We start from the raw sequence: 22,880 nt of genomic DNA on the forward strand, positions 1-22,880 counted from the left end.
TCATTTATTTATACAGCATGTAGTCACTCAAATGACACATAGTTTTAGTTAAAGAGTATCTCAGATATTTCGCCTATCATATGAAAAGCAAACACACAGCGTATTAGACTAAGGTACAAACGATAAGACTGTTGAGTTTGTTTGACAATTTATCCAGCAGGAAGCTATTTTACCTAATAAAAAATTAGACTAGAATACTTTAATAGTGGTGAAAAAAATTTAAGACTTTTTATACAAATCGTATATTTATCTAATATATAAAATTCTCGTGTCATGCATTAAACATTGAACTCCTCCGAAACGGCTCGACCGATTTTAATAAAATTCTGTGGGCATATCGGGTAGGTCTGAGAATCGGCCAACATCTATTTTTCATACCCCTAAGTTATAAGGGGGGGGGGGAATAGGGTGTTATTAACATATATGGCAAAACAACGTTTGCGGGGTCAGCTAGTTATGAAAATAAATAAAGCTATATTTTCCTTTAAACATCTAAATCTATTTCCTATAAGAGAACATCGGAATTGTGACCCTCGTTGTGGTGACGAGACCACGAGCTTAAGCAGACATTTCAATTTCAATCGACCAATAAACAGAGATATATTGTTTCGCTTACATGTGTCTACTTTATAATATATATATATATATATATATTTTTTTTTTTTGTGAGTTCTATTAATTATCTACAGATAATTTGAAATTATTTCATTTGGAACGTGTGATGCATATCATTATTTGATTTGAAGATTTTATAGTTATAGTCAACTCACTTTTAAAAAATATAGACACATCCGGTACTGTCAGTCAGCTTAACCAGGCCTCTTGACAAATTAAATATTAGTAAATGAGAACGCCAGTCTTAGGGACCTACTTCAATTGATGAATAAGGCATTTTCATTTGCTTCAGCTGTCTATTTTCTTAACGCGAAATAGACTATAGGCATTAAATAAAATGTATACAAATAAATAAAATTTGAGTGTCTGTACATATACCAAAATAACATTTTTTTTTACAGTTTTTGTCTGTCTGTCTGTTTGTTTGTTCCGGCTAATCTCTGAAACAGCTGAACCGGTTTTCACGGGACTTTCACTGGCCGCTGATTTAGTAAGAACTAACTTAGTTACTTATTTTATAACTCTGCGAACTGAATAGTAACTTTTTTGTTAAATTCTACGAGGACAAAGTCGCGGGCACAGCTAGTAATTAAATAAAATGTGATACATACAATGTGCACATTAATGCGAAAAATATAACCCAATTTTCGCTGCCTTGTAATAAAGCAGTCAATTCAATTTAATTATATCAATATTAACTATATCATTTTAAAAATAAAAGACTAAGAGTTTATTAGAAAAGATGAAAAGAACAAATCTTTGAAAGTTACAATAGACTGCTTATTAGAAAAGTAATTAAAATTCTGTTAGAAATCTTTAGAACTTATTTTATTATGAAGTCACTTAACTTTCAAAGTAAAAAAAAATCTATGCTACCAAAATAATTGACAAATAAGCTATCAATTTATGTGCAGTCCTTGTGGGTCTCCCCACCGTGCCTCAGAGAGCACGTTAAGCCGTCGGTCCCAATTGTTATCATGTAACACGTGGTTCAATAAGTCCCGAGACAAAGTACTAAAAAAGGTCTTTTTTATAAAATTAATTTTTATTCATCAACATAGTCTCCTCCAAGAGCGATACAGTCCCTCCAACGCTTTTCTAACTTTTCTATCCCATGTGTGTAGAACGATTTGTCTTTGGCTTCAAAATAAGCCTCCGTTGCTGCGATAACTTCACTATTTGAGTCAAATTTCTTACCCTGAAGCATTTTTTTGAGGTCTGCAAACAGTCAGTAATCGCTGGGGGCCAAGTCTGGCGAATAAGGGGGATGAGGAAGCAATTCGAAGCCCAATTCGTTAATTTTGGCCATCGTTCTCACGGACTTGTGACAAGGCGCGTTGTCCTGGTGAAACACCACTTTCTTTTTGTTCATGTGAGGCCGTTTATTCGCAATTTCGTACTTCAATCGCTCCAATAAGCACATGTAATAGTCACTATTTATATTTTGCCCCTTTTCAAGGTAATCGATGAAAAGTATTCCATGCGCATCCCAAAATATAGACGCCATAACCTTACCGGCCGATTTCTGAGTCTTTGGACGCTTCGGGCGGCTTTCACCAGCCGCTCTCCACTTCGCTGCCTGCCGATTGGATTCCGGAGTGAAATGGTATATCCAGGTTTCATCCATTGTTACATACCGACGTAAAAAATCCTTTTTATTATGATTCATCAGCGCCAAACATCGCTCTGAATCATTGATACGTTGTTCCTTTTGATTAGTTGTAAGCAAACGCGGTACCCACTTAGAAAAAAGCTTTTTCATGGCCAAATTTTTATGTAAAATAGTGAAAACACTACCAGCTGAAATCTTCACTATCTCGGCTATCTCTCACACTTTTACCTTCCGATCTTCCAATACGATTTTGAGGACTTGGTTAATACTTTGTTGAGTCACTGCTTCATTTGGACGACCTGAGCGTTCCCCATCATTGGTGTCCATGCGACCCCGTTTGAAGTCAGCATACCACCGACAAATGGTTGCTTTAGAGGGAGCTGATCCTGCATAACATTTTATAAGCCATTGCTGTGCTTCAACGGTATTTTTTCCCATTAAAAAACAATGTTTTATCAACACGCGAAACTCGTTTTTTTCCATTGTATCGAAATTACAACCGTAGCGTCACTTAAATGTTTCAAAAACAATAATTTTATTGTTCCATTTTTAAAAATTTGACACATATTCTTGTATTGATAGCCAGTCCTTTTTAAAAATCAAAAGAGTTTTTAATATATGCGCCATTTCCAGGTTAGTGTCGGGACTTATTGAACGACCTAGTACACCTGATAGTGATCGTTACTTATAGTAGGGAATATATCCGCCAACCCGCATTGGAGCAGCGTGGTGGATTAAGGTCTGATCTTTCTCCTACATGGGGAAAGAGGCCTATGTCCAGTAGTGGGATATTACAGGCTGAAGCGTGCAAGCTATCAAAGTTTTTCATAGTCCATTGCGATCTAACAAATCCGATCTATGTAGACACGGATGTAGTTACAGGTATGTAGTTAGTTTTGACAACACTAATAAGAATGCAGAGCGATAAAAGTTTGGCTGGGGTTTAGGAATCCTCAACCAACCATATTAAACAAAGTCCAGAACCATTCACCAGTTTCGAAGCTTTAGTAAAAATAAGTGTAAGTATAATTATATACGTGTTTAGAATCATGACCCCAAAAGAGATTAATAAGCTACTGAGAATATATCGAAAATATGTAAAGCATTAACTGAAGTTGACTGCCTTTTTCCTAAGTAAAACAGCTTAACAGTGGAACAATAAGGTATAAAATACTGACCAGTATAGCGCTGAAGTCGGAAGCCGCCTGTGCTGAGTACGCTTGAACTTTGAGCTCATAGGCGGTATCAGGAGCTAGGTGTTGCAACGTGAGGCTTCTTGCTATACCCCGTACTGAGACCTTCTCATAGGCTCCCGCCGACGATACCGCGCGGTAGTACACGTAGAAACCCTCCGCCTGGACGCCTTGCCCTTGTGCCGACCACTGTGGACGATGACGTCACTTATATTTTTTTGTACGAGTAGGTCGGCAAACAAGCGTACGGCCCACCTAATGGTAAGCAATTACCGTAACCTATAGACGCCTGCAACTCAATCCTACCTAAAAGCAGTGTTATTTAGCTATGATCTTCTGTAAATTTGAGAAACTTTCCCACTAGGACTGTTCCAGATTTTGAGCAGGATTTGTCCTGCTGTATTCTACCTCAGTATAGATTATTACTATACAGGACAGCTACCTTGTTACCATTCAGTGACGACGCTTTCGGCAAGCGGTCACTGGCTGTTGCGCTGATGGTCGAGGGTTCGATTCCGCTTATAGTAAACATTTGTGTATGTTTCCAGACGCCTAACACATGAGTAAAATCGTAATGGCAGCCGTTGAGTGTAACACGTTTATTTATCTAAATCTGGCACGTTCTGTTATCACATTGATGTAATGATGATGTATGATGTGTTATTATACTCCCCATTTAAAAAAACAACGCTTTATATTAGGCGAAGAACACATAAAAAGCAAAATGAGCCGTGAAATGATAAATAAAAAACATCACGTAAAATTAGTCAAAACAAAACATTATCGATCTCTTTCTCGCACATAAGAATGGCCATGTTTAAATGAGATAAATACATATTTCGTGGTGCGTGTGCAATGTAACTTCAGACCGTAAGTTTCCCACGGACACTACATAAGCCGTAAGTGAATTCGTGGACCGTAGCACGTCCCAGCTTTATCTAATTTACCTCTACCCTCGTTAAAGATGTACCATTAGAAGAATTATTTTTATATACAAATTTAATTATTATTATTATCTTTGGTATTTCTTTTTCTCGTTAGTTTGAAAAATGTACAACAGTTTTATATGAGGTATATTAATATAAACCTAACGGAGTAATCATGAATTGTAACTTTCACTTCCAACAAACGCACATAAAACGTGTTGTATTTTTTTTTTTTTATAAATTTTTGATCCACGGGCTCAAAATGCCCGTGCCTTTGTTTATCATGCATGCATTATAATACCACAGGCGATTTTTCTACTTATTATACTACAGATCAACAGTCCTGTGACTGCCTAGTAAACGTGTTGTATTAGGAACGTTCTCTTTCGTATCTTCTCTATCATGTGTGAAAGTGGTGGAAAAGAATTTACTAGCATAACTGTAAGCGCACATAAAATAAACAATTAAACGCAATAATTATTAGTTAAATGCAAAAATTGTCTAGACAATAGCGAAAAATATTGAACTAAATGGCCATAGTACGCCATTAGTACTTTTCTTTAATTACTAAATTAGTATTACAATAATTTTAGATTTAGAATACACATAACTTTTAAAAAAGGACTACAGTTATAACATTTATATCGTAAAACAAAAATGACATACCGTCCAATTAATTTGTATACTATGCGGTGATAGAGCAACGGCCTTTTCTAGAACGGGAGCCCTCGGGCTCTGGAAACCTCCCCGCTGCAAGTAGAACTTAGCGCTGCTCCTGCCCAGTTTGTTGTCTTGGTTTGAATACACCGCTGCTATACGGAACCTAGGATCAAGATTTTCCTCCATCTTTACCAGGATTATTCCATTAGTCAAGTAAGTTATGTAACTAAGAAATTTAATTAAGATCCCGTAAATCATTACAGTACTTACAAAAGCTATATCGTGATTTAAAAACGAGAATTTACATTGTAGGTTGTTAAGAACAACTATATTAAGGTCCTGTTGCACCAATAGTAGATAACGCTATTTGACGGATGACAGTATGCAAAAGTTAAAAGCTTTTGATTCATTATTCTTTTTTACCATGGAATTCAACTATTCTATATTATATATTTCTGTTCATTATTCTGTATTAAAATTAAAGTTGCAATTAATTAATTTATGACAAACTGGTCCTACTGACATAACTACCTCCCGCTGCAAAATGTATGTGTACAGTCATCCGTCAAATAACGTCATCCACAACGTTGCATGTTATGGCAAATAAATATTTTCACCTCATTTCATTTCAAACTTTTAAGTTTGGACTAAAATTGAAATAATAAATTACTAATATTTTATTCAAATCGACCATAACAGTCAGTATATCACTAAAACGAACTGATTAATTAACTTAACACGATAATCAAGTGATAAACTTGTACTATCGGGCAGACTCTACAGTTGATAGGATCTGAAGTGTACCCTCATCCGAACGCTGACACAATCGAGAATAATGCGTCATTAAGAGATTCAGTTTCTATCTTTTATATAGTCAATAATGAGGAACCCAGATAGAAAGATAACTAAGGCCTTTTATTTTAAATTATACTCTCTAAGTAGTGAAACAGATTATAAAATGCTGTTTTTTTTTCATAAATATTAGAAAATAAACAACTGTTTATTCCATTAAAACTAAAATTATAAAACCTTTTTTGCTACACAAAAGAAACGTTTTAGAAAATATGTAAAAAGGAAAAGGAAATTATTTTCTATTTTAGTCGCTAATAGTTATTTTCCGCTAATAGAAACCAGCTGAAATTTGATTACCGGCAACAAATAGGTTTACTGTCACTATGCGTAACAAATCTATTTACTACAGCATTGTGGTTTAGCAATTATTGAATTGTAATTAAAATCGCAATACTATTAAATAAAATAGAAAATTCTTTTCAAACACGCTAATTCATTCGATTTTATTCGAGATTATATAGCTCTAAAATTATAACAAGTAGTTCAAACAGACACAAAAAAGGCTTACTAGTCTAAGAAAAAGATTAATATACCATATCAAATGATAAATAAACGAATCAAATAACGCCATCTATTGGAACCCATTAGAGTTTCGATAGATGGCGTCGTCTATCAGGGTTCCAATAAACGTGGTCGTCTATCGGAACCATCTATCGGAACCACCTTTCGGAACCATCTATCGGAACCCATTAGAGTTTTGATAGATGGCGTCGTCTATCAGGGTCCCGATAAACGTCGTCGTCTATCGGAACCCTATTGATGAACTCCTCATATTTTTCTCATTCCGGGGGCTTTATATGAATATCGATTCTTAAGGAGTAAACTCCAATAAACTCCTTATCGGGTTGTTCATGGTTATAACAATCATATCATTCTCATTTTTTAATTGACTCTTCTAATGTAACTGATTTTCTATATAGGCCACATATATATGTTTATCATTGTTAGTGCGTTGTGATTGTTGTAACTGTGTGCTAACTGTGTTATGTTTGTTTCCAACCCACTTACACGGTATGCTTAAATACAGGTTATCATTTTTATAGATTTAAGAATGGCTTTTTGTATTGTACTCATTGCTCTCGTAAGAAAAAATACCTAATTCGCTATTAATTAGCGAAAGCGAAATGTATCGAAATTTTAAATTTTTGCACCAATGTAGTCGAAACAAAATAATAAATTAATTAGAGCACGTACGCTTTACGAGTTCCTGGGATACCACATGAACACGCAACTTAAATTCGAATGTGAAATAAGAATGCTTATTTTTTAAGTAGTTTAAAAATTCTGTTCTCGCTGATTAAGCATTTTTGAGACATGTATATTTCAGAGGGCTGCTATGAAGCAACGTCATGGATTAAACTGTAATACTTGTCTTCATACAAAAAGAAAATAGTGATGAACTTGACTTGCTCGTTGGCACGGTTGGCGTGCCGCTATTACGAATTTGTATCCCATGTCGAGTCTGGGTCTCATCATTACAGCCTATACAGTCCACTGCTGGACATAGGCCTCCACAAGTTGACGCCAAAAATAACGTGAACCCACCCATCTGTGTTGCCCATAGTCACCACGCTGGACAGGCGGGTTGGTGACCGCAGGGCTGGCTTTGTCGCACCGAATGAGTTGAGTCTGGGTCTAATATTTATATATTTACTAGCTGACCCCGCAAACGTTGTTTTGCCATATTTACCCTTAATCCCTTCCTCCCTTATAACTTACGGGTATGAAAAATAGATGTTGGCCGATTCTCAGACCTACCTGATATCTACACAAAATTTCACAAAAACCTGTCCAATCGTTACGGAGTAGTTAGTATGTTAACTAGCATTGTGACACGAGAATTTTATATATAAGTCTAGCTGACCCCGCAAACGTTGTTTTGGCATATATGTCATTAACCTCATTCATCCCCCCTCCCCCTTATAGCTTATGGGTATGAAAAATAGATGTTGGCCGATTCTCAGAGCTACCCGATATGCACACAATATTTCATAAAAATCAATCCAGTCGTTTCGGAGGAGTGTAACTAACATTGTGACACGAGAATTTTGTATATAAGATTATGTATATTTATTTTCTTATCACTTAGCTGTTACCTAAAACACAGGCACTGGGCACAGTGTATGTATGTCAAACTTTTTTTAAACTTACTTATAATATTTATCAGGAGTAAGTCCGTCAATCTCAAAGGAGTGTATGTGAGCTGGAATGTCATAGTTTTCGGTGTGCCATTGGAAGTTCGATGAATTCGTAACTTCTCTGTATTGGACCTGAAAATAATAAATTGTGTCAGGTACTAACGAAAAAATATCAAACTTTTTTATAACCTGTCACATCACTTAGAAAACTGACAAACTTTGATTATTTTGTTGCGAGATTATAGATTTGTAAAGTCTAAAAATATTTTTTATAATCATATTATTTCGTCAAATAAATTAATATTATTATTTTAAAAATCAATTAACTTTGCAAGATAATATTATGCATACAATATAACAGAGCCACTTTCATCCTTAAAATAATTACTAACCTTGAAGAACTGTATAGGCAGGCCATGGTTGTCATGCGACCAAGACACCATGACACTTTCGTCAGACAGGCGTGTCACGTTGGGTCTTGAGGGGGGAATCAAAACCGCTGCAATAACATAATTTTAGGCAACTATTCCTTAAAATCATAATACAGATTATTTAAGTAGACTGCTAAACACATTTGTATCGTCAAATTTTGTTACCCATTTATTGTTATTTAAAAACTGTGAAGTACTGGTTTTTTTTTACAAAAAACCTGAATAAAAACCTTTTACAAACACAATTTTTTACAGTAGAAAGCAAATTGACTCGAACTTAAAAATATTAATATAAATATAAATAATAATTATATAATGGTACGCGGGGTTTGTTTAGCCTTTATCTATATCTCTATAAAATGTATAATGTATCTGTAACCCCAAGTTTACAAATAGCACAAAAACTGAAAAAAATATAGTATAAGATAATATAATTAATTACGTTAGTATAGACCACTACATAAATATTATATGATAAGTTACTGAAAGTACTTTGAAACAAATAATATCTTTAAATTAACAGTGTTATAACCAAGTTCAGTTCTTTAAATAAGAAGTTTCAAACCTTAGCTAAAATACGGGATACGAATTATTTTAAAAGCATACCAAAGCACGGCTTGTTCTAGCAACACGGTGTTACGTCGGGGTAAGTTAAATTAGTTTTTTGCGTTATTCAAGAAATCGTTACTTCTAAGATAAAAATAAGATGTAACAATACCTTTGTGTTTTCTTGGGTTTTTCCTGTTGTGTCTTTTCGGCGGTTGAGAAGGGACGCGCATTGTTTTTGGAGTCTCCATCGAGTATTCCTGAAAATTATTATTGTGTTAAAACAAGTAACAGCGATCTACCGATGTCCGCTCCGTGAAACTGTTCCCCATTTTTTAGGGTTCCGTACCCAAAGGGTAAAAACGGGACCCTATTACTAAGACTTGTCTGTCTGTTACCAAGCTGTATCTCAAGAATCGCGACAGCTAGACAGTTGAAATTTTCACTAATTATATATTTTTGTTGCCGCTATAACTACAAATTCTAAAAACAAAATAAAATGAATATTTAGACGAAAAATTTGTCTAAATATGTTACCTAATCAATGGTACGGAACTCTTCGTGTGCGAGTCCGACTCGCACTTGGCCGGTTTTTTTACAAAAAAATATACACATGTTCTGTACAAACTATACAAACATTCATCACATAATGTATATCTAACGAATATAAATATGTCGGCACCTGTGCTGTCGTAGGTAATTAGTAAGAGATTTTAAACAACAGATGCACCGATCACGCCTATAGCCTAGACCTAACCGATAACCTAGCACATCGTTCGTTGTCACCTACCCTCACTCATTCTATTACTCAAGTCATTCTAACGTGTATAAAGCGATCGGTGCAACCGCGGCTAAGGCAGTCTTGGCACGGTGTACTTGTTGTATCCTGCTAGTAGCTTAAACCTGGACTCTTTCAATAATAATTTGTGCAAACGAATTAATTGTTACACTTAAACCTACATCTAGGTCGCAAGTCCTAGGAACTGCTCTGAGTTTGTCCCTCTGCCACACGATGGAAGTGGCACCCACACGGTGAATCCATCGAATGCTAAAAGTTAGTATCCCCTCTTCCCCGTTAACTAATAACTATCTTGTGTTGCCCCACATTGTAATTAGTCAGTCTGACATCCACCCTTTTCTTACAAATACATACATCGAAGTAGCTTAAATAATTAATCAAATATAGACATTAAGTAGAATACTATTAATGATGATTATCCGCGACAGAATGAAAGTAACCGACATAGCTCGTAGCATTAGCTAATTCAAGTGGCAGCGGGCTAGTCACCTATGTCGCAGGACCGATAGCCACTGAAGCAGACGTGTCTCGGAGCAGTGTTGCCAGATGGGGCGATTTGTCGCGAATTGGGCGATTTTTTTTCATGGATACGCTCCTTTTTTTAAGTTTGGGCGACAAGTCGCAAATTAGGCTCTTTTTAATCCTCAGCGTTGGCAACAAGTTAAAAGTACAAAAACCGTTACAAAAAATATTGTTTTTTTTTAATGTCCCAATAAGCTTCCTTTAATTTTGAAATTGAGTCAATATATTTTATCTGTATCTTTTATTTTATCTTTTGTATCTTGGGACATCGTGTAAGTTAATAATATTTTAAATAAATAATTTTTAATTTCGAGTCTGTTATGATAGATTGTCATAAAAAACTGACAGACAGATCCTAGTGTATATTCAAACTTTCATTGGGCGACTTCTAAAAATATTTTGCGACTTTCGATCATAGATGGGGCGACTTGAATCAAAACTTTCTGGCAAGCCTGTCTCGGAGTGGAGACCGCGTGTTAGCAAATGCAGTGTGGGACGTCCTCCCGTTGGACCGATGATCAACGTAAGATCGCCGGTGGAGGCTATATAAACATTGCGGAGAACCGAGACGTTTGGTGCAAACTTGAGTCCTTTAGTAGAGTCTTAGTGAGGCCTTTACTAAAGTGAACTGCGATAGGCTGAATGTAGAAAATGAATATAACAACAATACTAACCTGGTCAGATATTTGCACGGGCACGACGGTGAGCATCGCGGCGTCGTACGTACAACCGAGCGCGTTGCAAGCGAAGCATTGCACGATGCCTGCGTGGCGCTTCTCCGCGCGCTCTATCACTAGTTCAGATTCTTAAAATTGAGAAAAACAAAAGAAAATTGAAAAAATAAAACTGTTTGCGAATTTCCTGGTGTTCACTAAATAGTAGTTACTTGTCCCTTGTACCTTTTAACATTTAATAAATTATAAATTTATCAAATATCAAAACTTGTATTATTGCGATTTTAATAAATAACAATAATACGAGCCTATTCTAAAATATCTAGGACCTTGTTTTAATGACTTTGTAAACATAGAATAATGAAACTGACGTTGATAAAGTATGACACTCTCAATTAAAAAGTACGATAAAGTCCAAAAAAAACATTCAGAAAAATAATTAAATATTAAATAACCAGAATTCAAGCAAGCAGCAATTAATTATATTATTAATCTTCTATCTACTAATCCAGTTCGACTTTGTTAGGACGACTTTGTGCAAAAAAAACTATTCGATTTTTAATTTACACCAATAGACTCAATATTAAGGCAAATTTTTCAACGCCAATAAATCAGTCGCAAATTTTGCGCAGGCTAGCAATTTTAAAGTTCTGTCATGTTGTGTTCATTCTACCTATTTACTACTTATAGGTCTCACTCGATGGCTGAATTCAATAAAAAATATTGGGTTCACAATTATTAGTTGAGTTATACATCTCATCGTGCATACATTTCATAATATAACTCTATTTATTAATGATATAAAAAGAGAATTGGTTTTTTTTTCTTTTGTCAAGCATTTTATATATTAGCTTTTTTCATACTAGTTTCTTAAAATAATTTCACTATACCGCCAAAATAATAGCTACTTTCATAAAGAAGAGATTGCATTTCTGGTGACAAATGTTTTTGTTTTCCGTACATAAACTCGTACATTCATAATTATATTTTCACACTGAGCCACAACGTAATCCTAAACGAAGCTACCCTTTTTTAATATTAAATCTTCCTACCCTTTGTGATGTAATAAAATAACCTAATAATATTGTCTTCAGAGTGATACGATAACGTTGTGTTACAAATTACGTAACTAAGTCGATCCATAAATTAAATTAACTATTACTAAATTAATATAATGTGTCGACATTATTATATTATTTTGTATTTTTTAACATTACAATTTTTATGACTTACAAAATAAAAGTATTAAGTAAAATTAAGTAAAATTAACAATTTGGTAATTCGATTCTAAATCGATGTTGTCTAATTCAAAATTTAATTAGAAAACGTTTTGTTCAAAATAAATAAGAATTTACGTTTAAGATTATATACTTCGTTTAAATTTAGTTTAAATTGAGGTCAAAGAAAAACCTCTCTAATTATGGAGCGGGAAAGGAAGCGAGCTCGGTGTCCGACTTTGGTTTAAATGACTTCTTTAAAGTTACTTGTGCTAGCACTTTTGAATTACGTTCGGTGTCGTAAACAATACGAAGAGTTAATAAATTATAATAAAATTTTATTACCGTGCGTTTTGTTTTATTAACGACTTCAAAAAATTTAATACAATTAATAAACCAGATGTTCTTTGCAGTTTTAGTAGCTCTATATAATATTCGGATTATTCTAATCTATTTAAACTCACGTGTTTTATATTATGGCAAAATATTTGTCCAAAATTTAACTTATTCAAAAAATCGTAGTATAAAACCCAAAACATTGCTTTTTAATTCCACCAGTAGAGTAGACATAATATGTAAATCAACACCCAAACGTTTATTTAAAACACTTTTTATTTCGAAGTAGCTAGCTAGATAGAAGATAGGAATCTTGCGAACTGATACACGTGCAATATTTAAATAATCATAGTCGTCTGAATTTTTATAATTTTTTTTCCAAAATACCCACAATTTTCTTAATTTTTCATTCCATAAGAACCTTCTACAAAGTATCAAAAACTTAAAAAATAACATTGGAACGCAGAGTAGCACTGCGACGGATTAAGCTCTGAAAAAAAACGCGTTAACTCTACAGTGGGATATTTAAAGATTGCTAGTAAAGAAAAATAAAACTAATTGTATAAAGAGTTTTATTGTTATGTTTTGTGTCTCGTATTATTCTTAAAACCTTTTACCTCGTATTAAATCCGTTCAATAACGCTGTTTTTATCATTACGAATAAAACATATCAAGGACATACTATCAGAACAATTGTCAAAATTTCTAGCGAAAAACATGTTCATAACACAAAAGCTTTACTTTTCTATCCAGTAAATCATTCTGAGGTGTACATAAAAAAATACAATCGAATTGAGAACCTGCTCCTTTTTTGAATTCGACTAAAAAGTGATACATTTTGTTTTCGAATTGAAAAGTTTAACCTAATTGTTGAACTATCTATTTTCATAAACTTTCTATGATAATTGTTACTAGAAATACAATTCCTATGAAGTTTATTTTCGAAGGCTGGCTCTAGCAACAAAATTTATATGTCGAAAGTTTTTGTGAATTTGCCGTATTGAGTGAAGTTTAGACGACTATCTGTTATAATTGTATAACGGATACGTAGGATGGATGAAAGCGAGAGGCATTAAATTTAATCAAATATACTACCCACAATTTTTAAGTTATATACAAAAATTCAGCCAAATAAAAGAAGTAATGTAGGAACAAAAAAGGTTTTAGTTTACATGACATCGAAAACCTAACCAAAAATGTTTCTTTATATTTATTTTGTAAATGGAATACACCTAGTATGTGGAATTTCATTTTATACCTATCTACATTCTGCTTAAAAGCAAAAAACTTAAAAATAACTTGATGCAAAGTGCGATTAATTATTTAATTTCAAATCTTACCTGATTATCATACGTTTCTTCACAACATAAAAACTTTGTACTTATACGAACCTTAAAACGTAATATAACTTTAATGTTTAAAGAATAATTATGCAAAGTATTTTTGTGTTAAAACCGAATAAATTAACCATGCTCTAATCCCTTCTCTAACTTTAATCAGCTCGGCGTTTAGTATGTTATGAATGGTAGACACTAATTCTACTAACTGCATTTTAGACTACCAGAAAATACCGATGCGAGTCTAGAATTTGCAAATTTTCAAAACGAGGTAATATATTTATCATTGCATAATGTAGTACGAAATTTGTGTTACCCTAAAAGAAATACATGAAAAATCCTGAATTTGGCCTTCTGAGGAAAAGGGAATAAGTACTTCTGTAGTGGTTTCTCCAACAATACAATTTCAAAACAACCTTTTATGTTTAAAAAAAAGTATAAAACGAAGTAACTGCTCCAGTGAATCAATATCTTTAATTCATATTTCTCTATATTCGAAATAATTTCTTATTAGCGTTCCTTACTAATAAATAAATATACTTCTCACACTCCACGACCGCTATGGCTCAAACTAATGGATTCTGTGAATGGTCGACGGTAGGGTCGTGTGCTTGTGATGCATATAGTTGCAGTAGCCAATAGGCTACGGTAGCCACTCACCATCAAGAGAACTGTTCGTTTGTGTGCCATATTAATTTTTATTCATTCATATAAAAATAATATAAAATAATTACCTGTAGCTTTAACCCCTTTCCCGCTAGTAATCATCTCGGCGTTCAACACCCAGTGGACGGAGGGAGTGGGTTGCCCGTGTGGAATCCCGCAGTTGATTTTCGCTGGTGAGCCCTCACTTGCGTTAGTACTGCCGGCCGAGCCTTCCCAATGTGGCGGCTGTAGGGCTACCACTTTCCAGGACCGACGGATGCCGTTCGCTGAACACGAATATATTCCCTGTAAGGAATGTTTTATTGTATATTAAGAATATTTAATTGTATTTGTTCAAAACAAAAATATATATATGTAGTAAAATTCTCGAGCAGTAAAACCTACTCCAAAAAATTCTATTGTGATTGTAATTTGTAAAAAATAAAACTGTACTCCTTAAAACCCCTTAGTTAAAGTTCTAGGAAGAAATTTATTTTTAATAAACTTTAAGCCTTTAAAACAAAAGATGTTGTATATTTACATTCATAATTACATACTCCAATTGGTTTATGGATTGATTAATAGATTTTGATATTAGAGGAAAACTGAAAATAGATGAAACAGAGTGGTATTTCTATATAACCTGTTGTAGAAAATGAAGTCTGTACGGATGACATAAGTCAAATAAAAGATGATAAAAGTCAAATAAAAATACTAACGAGTCTAGTCATCAGTTTCTTATTTTCTCATTGAGAATACCTAATATTCCTAATCCTTGCCGTCTGAATTTCTCTCACGACCCAATTGATCATAATAATATTATTAAAATTTGAGTAAAATATATACCTCATGTTCAGCAGTAAACGGTTCCACCACAAGACTCTGGGAGTTTCCAGATATAATATCATTGTCCTTGCTCCATTCTATCCGCGGTGATGGTGTTCCCACAAGGCCACACCATAATCGCAAAGCATCGTTAGGAGCAACTGGTACAGTTAACACATCTTCCTCATCAACAACACCGACGTATTCTTTTGTTTCCAAAAACCTAGGTAAAGATAAGATTATTTCGAATTAATACAAAAAAATAATAAAAAATAAATATTTGAATCACAAGTTGGTATTACGTCTTGAATCAAAAATTTTCATTTACGTTCGCAATGAAAACGTGATTAAAAAGATTTAGGAGAGACCTTAGAACTTAAAATCATATATGTAACCTTACACTTTAGAAGCATATAAAAGTCCAACTGCTCATTAAAAAATCAAATCAAAACTTACTTTATTAAAACTGAATCGTCAGTTTTAAATCATCATTTTACAAATTAAAATTACATTTGTAATAATTGATTTATTGTAGTCAAAAGTAAACAACCACCGATTCGGAATGTAGATTGTGCAGAGAATAATCGACAAGAAACTCAGCGGTTACTGTTTAAAAACGAAACTGAAAACTTTTCTTATATGATTTAAAATAGTTGTCACTTAATCCGTTAGCATTTGAAAATTAAGATCTTACCTATATCCGCCATGTCCTTCATGCTGCACCTTAAGGTATGTTCTCTCAGGTAAGTCAACAGTTTGTTCACTTATATCGTTGGTAGCCGTGCAGCCATAAGTACCACTATCTTCTGCTGTAGCGTTATTTATAACGAGAACGCCGTATGGAGAGTCTATTGATTTTCTGGAACCCTAAAATAAATAAAAATATTAGTGTTAAAATTATTATTTTTCCTTTCCGAGTCCTATCTATTCAGCTAGATACAAAATAACTTGTCACTTAATCTATACATATAATCTATATATATATATATATATAATAAAATGGCAGGAAAGTAAAAACTGTACATTGAATTTTTTTTAAAAGAATACTTGGGTGTGATCTACAATCGATACCGAAGCCAAAAATATAGTTTTTAGAATTTTTGTCTGTTTGTCTGTATGTATGTCCGGGATAAACTCAAAAAGTACTGTATGTATTTACTTCAAATTTGGCACGAATATTATTAAGAAGTCGGGTCAACATATAGGCTACATAATATCACGCTATCACCTACGGGGAACGAGCAGTGAACCTTTATTTCTTCAACGCATTCTGTAACAACGTGTAATCTGACGACGCATATTTGAATATTGTTGTTATTATGTTATTAACCATGCTATAAGCTAGCTTCATACTATAAATAAAGACATTCTGTAGTATATTTAGTATCAGCATTGCACCCGTGCGAAGCCGGGGCGGGACGCTAGTAAATAATAAAAGTACATAACAACAAAAACGTGATATAATTAAGGCTTCTTTAATAAACTCTCAGTCCACAACCTGAACTTAAACATAAACTTTTCTCAAGTTAAATCAACTTACCATTTATCATAGCGGAGCGATTGACGAAATTATAATACGAAAACTCACTTAAATATTAATGTTACATAAATAAATAAAAATACAAACTGCTAATGTGTTTGAATATGTAATATCTTTGTATTATTTTGTTATGATTAAATATTATGTTTTATATTCTAGTTTCATTCAAGAAATATATTGGCTTTGCACTATAAAAGTAATCATTGTTTTAGTCGCACCGACATATTAACTTAAATTTATTTTGTTATAAGCAAGCAGACCCTACTGATATTGCCCTGTCTTGAGAATTCTTAAATACATAAGTTTGACGATTACGTTTTCTCAAACTTTCCATATTTCTGCGCAATTTTCTTAATTTTACAGTCTGTAAGAATTTAAAGCAATTTACTAGAAAACTTGTAAAAACGATACGTAAATGCTTCAGCTGTTTGTTGACTTCGAGTTTTGCGCTTAGCGATTCATTTTTGTTTATATAGACAATAAGATATATTGAATAATATATCGCTGTTTGGCTACGGTAGTAAAGAATATAGCCACCCCCTCTCTTCCCGTGGGTGTTCTAAGAGGCGACTAAGGGATAACACAGTTTCACTATCACCTTGGAACTTAAAAAGCCGACCGATGGCGGGATAACTATCCAACTGCTGGCTTTGAAATACACATGTCGAAGACGGGCAGCAGCGTCATCGGTGTGACAAAGCCAACCCTGCGGTCACCACCCCGCCTGCCCAGCGTGGTGACTATGGGCAACATACGTGAGTTCACGTCATTTTTGACGCGAACTTGTGGAGGTCTATGTTCAGCAGTGGACTGTGATAGGCTGAAAGCTGAAACGATGAATAATATATCAGTAAAGTACCTTTGTCGTTGCTTTCCACCAACTTAATCTGGCTGGAGGTTCTGAGAGTGGCTCCTTACAATGCAATACGACTGTATTGTAAAGAGGAGCAGTAATGACCCGTTTTTCTTGAGTATTCTTGCTGAGATCAACTTTTGCAATTGAAAGTCGCGCAGGGATGGAAACTAAACTGATCGCGCCGTACCACACAACGCACTGAAAATAAACATTATATTAGAATAATTTACGACTACCTCACTCGACACTCGACGTAGTTTCGACAAAAATTCCGGTCAAGTGGTACCAGTATTGACCGAAACTCCGGCAATCGTGGGTTCGATTCCCGCTCGGTACTGATATTTATATTTGCACAAATTGTTTCTGATCTCAGTGTATATCCTTGAGAGTCTTTTTACATGCCCCGTAGAGTACGTGGGGTTGTCAATCGCGGTTGCTATCATAGGAAACTGATAGCGATTGTTAATCTTGGGAGGGAAAATAATCACCAACACCATAGCATGATAAAGTTCAACCTTACTCCTATCTGGTAAAGAGGACCTTGCTCAATAGTGCGACATTTACTGGCCGATTCATCCATTCGTTAAAAATATGTTCATTTAAAGCTCTTTGGTGGCATCAGTCAATTATCAAGTAGGCATCAAGTATACCAATGATTTATTATAATTTTCAATCAGATATATCGATGATTAGTGACTCGTTGATTTCTGTATTTCTTGTTTCATCGATTTAAATATTTAATTGCAAATGTTTTCTGTATCAAATCGTTACGATAATTACGTCCAGGAATCGATTCCAGCATTCTTTTTGTCTTGCGTTGACTCAATGCTATTGAATCGCATTCCTGGAATACTTCGACGAATTCATTGTACCCGAATTGTGGTCGGTTTGATTGGCTTCTGGTTACAGTCGAAAATAAATAATGTGCTATTGATTGATGATACAAAATGAAAAAAAAAAACATTCTAAATTAAATTTAAATGCCTGTGTCTTTAATGTTAACAATAATCAGATCCTTTAGTAATCATTCAAAAACATTTATACAATATATAACAAATACCTAACAGAGCTATAAAAAGACATTTGGAGCTATAATAAACATACTACGAAAAAATGCACTAACATAACATAATATAACTTGCAGAATCCTCTAAAAGAAAATCATTTTCCTTAAATAAAGTTGCTAAAAAAAATTGAATACGTTCTTTAATATAAAATGGGCTCACTATTTGTGTTCCTCACCTGATACAAAGCGCTAGAAGTACTTTCTTTAATCTGGACTACCAAACGTGTGGACACGGTATCTTTGTCATTGCTTCCATCAACAGTTCTCCAATCAGTCCACTGGTCGTTGTCAGGTCGCCACCTCCACGTCAGACGCTCCCCAGGTACCCTGACAGCACATTCGAACTTCACTTCATCCCCCACAGGCGCTGTCACCGACTCGGGGTACTTGGTGAACTCCATTTCTATTTCTGTAAGTTAAAGTTTTAATTGTTATTATCATTAACTAGTCTGTTGGCACAGTTTACAGTGAAACCGCTTTCTGCTACGGAAGTTGTGAGTATTTTCATTATCATATGTATTATTCATATCAACATTTATAAACAAAATCATAGTGTATATACATACCAGCACTATTACTTAAAATACAGATATTAAGTTGTAGTACCTTTGTAACAGATAACCGTGTGTGTATGTTAAACATATTTATTTATTTAACGTAAATACTCCTTGATAGAAATTTACGAGAAATTTACAGAAAGAGGCCTTTGCCCAGCAGTTAAAGGCTGAATGCGATGCGAAGAAGCGCTCTCCCAAGTTTGTATAAAATTCCTTCACTTTTTGTGCGCAAACACTATACGGTTATAGTTAACAGACGTACTAATGGTAAATGTTGAAAATTGTATCTCTAATCGCTAATTATGGGTTTAAAGTTTGTATGACAAGTCCGTCGTTTTTTTTTTTAATTTTTCTGAGATTTAATTTTTGTACTCTTGATTAAAAGGGAATAAATATGTATCTTTCACCATTAGTGGACAATTTATCCTTAAAGGAGTGAAATAGAGTGCAAAAGTTTTAATTGAAAATTCATCGTTTTTGAAGCTGGAAACATGAAATTTTAATTCTCGACTACTGATTAAAAATGAGTAAACACGTGTTTCAACTTTTGTGGAAAATTTAACATTAAATAGGTGAAATAGGGGATGAAATTTGTATGGAAGCCCATCATTTCTGGAATTAGAAGTCTAAAAAAAAATTCTTAGGATTTTGATCACAAATATACATAAATACTAGCTGACCCGGCAATCGTTGTCTTGCCGCTAAACGCTATTAAAAATAGGGGTTGAGAGGGTTTTGAGGGTTGAAAATTTAGGGTGGTATGTATTTTTTAATGTTGTATCATAAAAAAATAGAAATTAAAAATTTTGTCTAAAAAATAAAAAATAAATTTAGGGGTGGACTACCCCTAACATTTAGGGGGATGAAAAATAGATGTTGGCCGATTCTCATAGATACCGGATAAGCACACAAAATTTCATCAAAATCGGTCAAGCCGTTTCGGAGAAGTGTGGCAACGAAAACTGTGACACGAGAATTTTATATATATAAATATATATTTCAGCATTTTTGAAATTCAATCCATCTTATGTTTGCATAAACCGTTATTTCTGAATTGTTTTTGAAATTATAAACAATATTTTAACCTTTGTTCTAAGATTAGATATTGGTTAAAAATTAATACATGAATAGTTATTACTTCAGTCTTAATATAATTTTTCCGCTACCTTAAATATTTTCCTGTCATGTTGGACGTAAATAAATTTTATAATGTGTAATAAATTTTAGAAGCATTAAATTTTATGTTAAGGATTTTGATTGCATAATTATAACATAATAAGTATTATTCTGTATGGTAAAATAAGAGATTAGTACATATTACTAAAAGTATTACGGAAGACTATTTTTTCGCACGCTTCTTCTATGAGTGTGATCAAGAAGGAATTCTCGAGCATTCTGGTAGTTCTAGCACAAAAAGGGTGAACCATAAATGTCGTTTACATCAGAAAGGTCGTAAATAGTACTTTATTGATTAAACACTATTTTAGCCCCTCTTTATAAACATTATTATTTACTTTGATGTATAGTATATTCTATATTACAGCGTCTTTTGCTTCACTGAAGTTACATAAATACTACATTAAACTTTTTCGTATGACGACACAATTCTCATTTGGCGTATGACAGTTACAAGTAATGAATTGACAAGTTGTATTCTGTCGCCCCTGGAGTCAGTGACGTGTCGTTAAATGGAAAAGCTATTGGTTTCGCTCTCATAAATCAGGTACGAAATGAAATACTGTTGTCATAACGATGAAAAAGCATTCTAAGCGTTAGCGACGTAATTTTAATAGGAACAACTATTATTGAATAAATAATTACGAAGTATCTTAATGACGTATTATCGATTTATTCTTTATTAAGATTACATGATTAAAATTTTGTTTTAGTAAAGAAATTATATCAAAAACTTTATTAAATATAATAATTGATGATATAAAAACTGAAAATTTTAATCACAGTTACCTAAATAAATTAACAGTAATCGCTCTGGTGTAGAGTAGTCGCTTAAAACACCAACAGTTTGCTGGTTTGATTGCCGCTTAGATTGGATTTTTTTAACCGACTTCCAAAAAAGGAGGAGGTTCCAATTCGACTGTATTTTTTTTTTGAACAAATATTTCTTTCCGGTTCGGATGCCTATCCTTGTGAGTCTCTCCACCGTGCCTCGGAGAGCACCTGATAGCGATCATTACTCATAGTAGGGAACATATCCGCCAACCCGCAATGGAGCAGCGTGATGGATTAAGCTCCAATCCAGCAGTGTGATGTTACAGCCTGAATCGATATAAATTATGGGTAGCTAAATTAATCATTAAGTATTTTAATTATAAGTTAGTGTTATTTTACGTCCAATTTATTTAGGATAAAAATAACAATTGATAACAAAATAAAGGTTGCTATTTCCCTAACATCAAAGCAGATACATTGTGAGACAAAAGTCATAAGTCCCAATGGACTACAATTAATCGGCATACGTTAAGAGTAACACATTTAGCTGCAACACGCTCAACCCAAAAACCGGAATTAAAAGCTCTTTTTAATATTCAAGCACTGATACACCGAAATGCATATTGACGAGGTTTTTACCGAGTGCTATTACGTAATACAAAACTAAATCAAACAGTGTAGCAAATTAAATGGACGAAATAAAGACAATCTGATATTTTTTATCAGCATTCCACCGATCATAAGCAGCTAACAAATGAAACGTACCTTGACGTCCTTGAAACATTATTATCCACACATTTTGATCTTGAAATGTGAATGACGCATCCTATCTGCCTTGATTAATGTTGTATTTTATTTAAACCGTAGGTAAAGTAGATCTTAAATCTAAAGACCGTGAGCTTAGTTCTAATTACATTTGATTTTTTAAATGTGACATTTCGAATTTATTTTATGATTTTATCGAATACTTCTTGTGAGTGTAGCAATGCGTTTAAATAATTTGAAATTTTTATTAATATCTTCTCGTTGAATCACTGACAGAGAGTAATTTCAAAACAGAAAATTTAAATAATACGTAAGCAAAATAGTTTCTTAGAAGTCGAATGATTAAATACAAAATAATGTTTTGATAATCTTTATTTTTATGAGATACTTAAATTTACGATTCTACGGGACGATGCAGGCGTCATGGTCGCGAATCGCGACTTTGTCGCCTTCAATGACGCCGAAATATCGGAAGATTCAAAATAACAATTATATATAATATAAAGATTAAACACCGTAGAGTCAAAAGTTTCCATAGGGACCGTGAAAGTTTACAAACTTATAATAAACGCCTCAACCAAATCCATTAAACCGAGTCAATCTAACTTTGAGATTAGAATTTTTCATGTTACAGAGAGATAACACATGTCTCATTCGCATTTATAATATCGTCGTCATTTTAAAATATAAGAATAAGCGGTGAGGTTATGAATTAGACGAATACGGGTCTACAAGAAGCCCTTCAACAGACGAAGTTTTGATTACTTTATGATTGCACACGCTACCTTATTTCACATCGACGTGAAAATCGCTCCGCG

The 22,880-nt window shown here is 33.8% G+C and overlaps 1 protein-coding gene across 1 annotated transcript in view; it reads right to left on the minus strand.

Annotated features, from left to right (window-relative positions):
* LOC123661215 (interference hedgehog-like) overlaps positions 1 to 22,081 on the minus strand; it is a 34,168-nt gene extending 12,087 nt beyond the window's left edge. The window contains 12 exon segments of the mRNA XM_045596201.1: positions 3,348 to 3,609; positions 5,013 to 5,169; positions 8,010 to 8,128; positions 8,389 to 8,495; positions 9,146 to 9,233; positions 10,969 to 11,099; positions 14,593 to 14,809; positions 15,350 to 15,551; positions 16,023 to 16,195; positions 17,728 to 17,922; positions 18,967 to 19,199; positions 22,063 to 22,081. Coding sequence (XP_045452157.1) covers positions 3,348 to 3,609; positions 5,013 to 5,169; positions 8,010 to 8,128; positions 8,389 to 8,495; positions 9,146 to 9,233; positions 10,969 to 11,099; positions 14,593 to 14,809; positions 15,350 to 15,551; positions 16,023 to 16,195; positions 17,728 to 17,922; positions 18,967 to 19,199; positions 22,063 to 22,081 — 1,903 coding nt within the window.
* Between the last annotated feature and the right edge of the window lie 799 nt (positions 22,082 to 22,880).

The sequence above is a fragment of the Melitaea cinxia genome, chromosome 16, assembly GCF_905220565.1.
Source record: "Melitaea cinxia chromosome 16, ilMelCinx1.1, whole genome shotgun sequence".
NCBI classification, from domain to species: Eukaryota; Metazoa; Arthropoda; class Insecta; order Lepidoptera; family Nymphalidae; genus Melitaea; species Melitaea cinxia.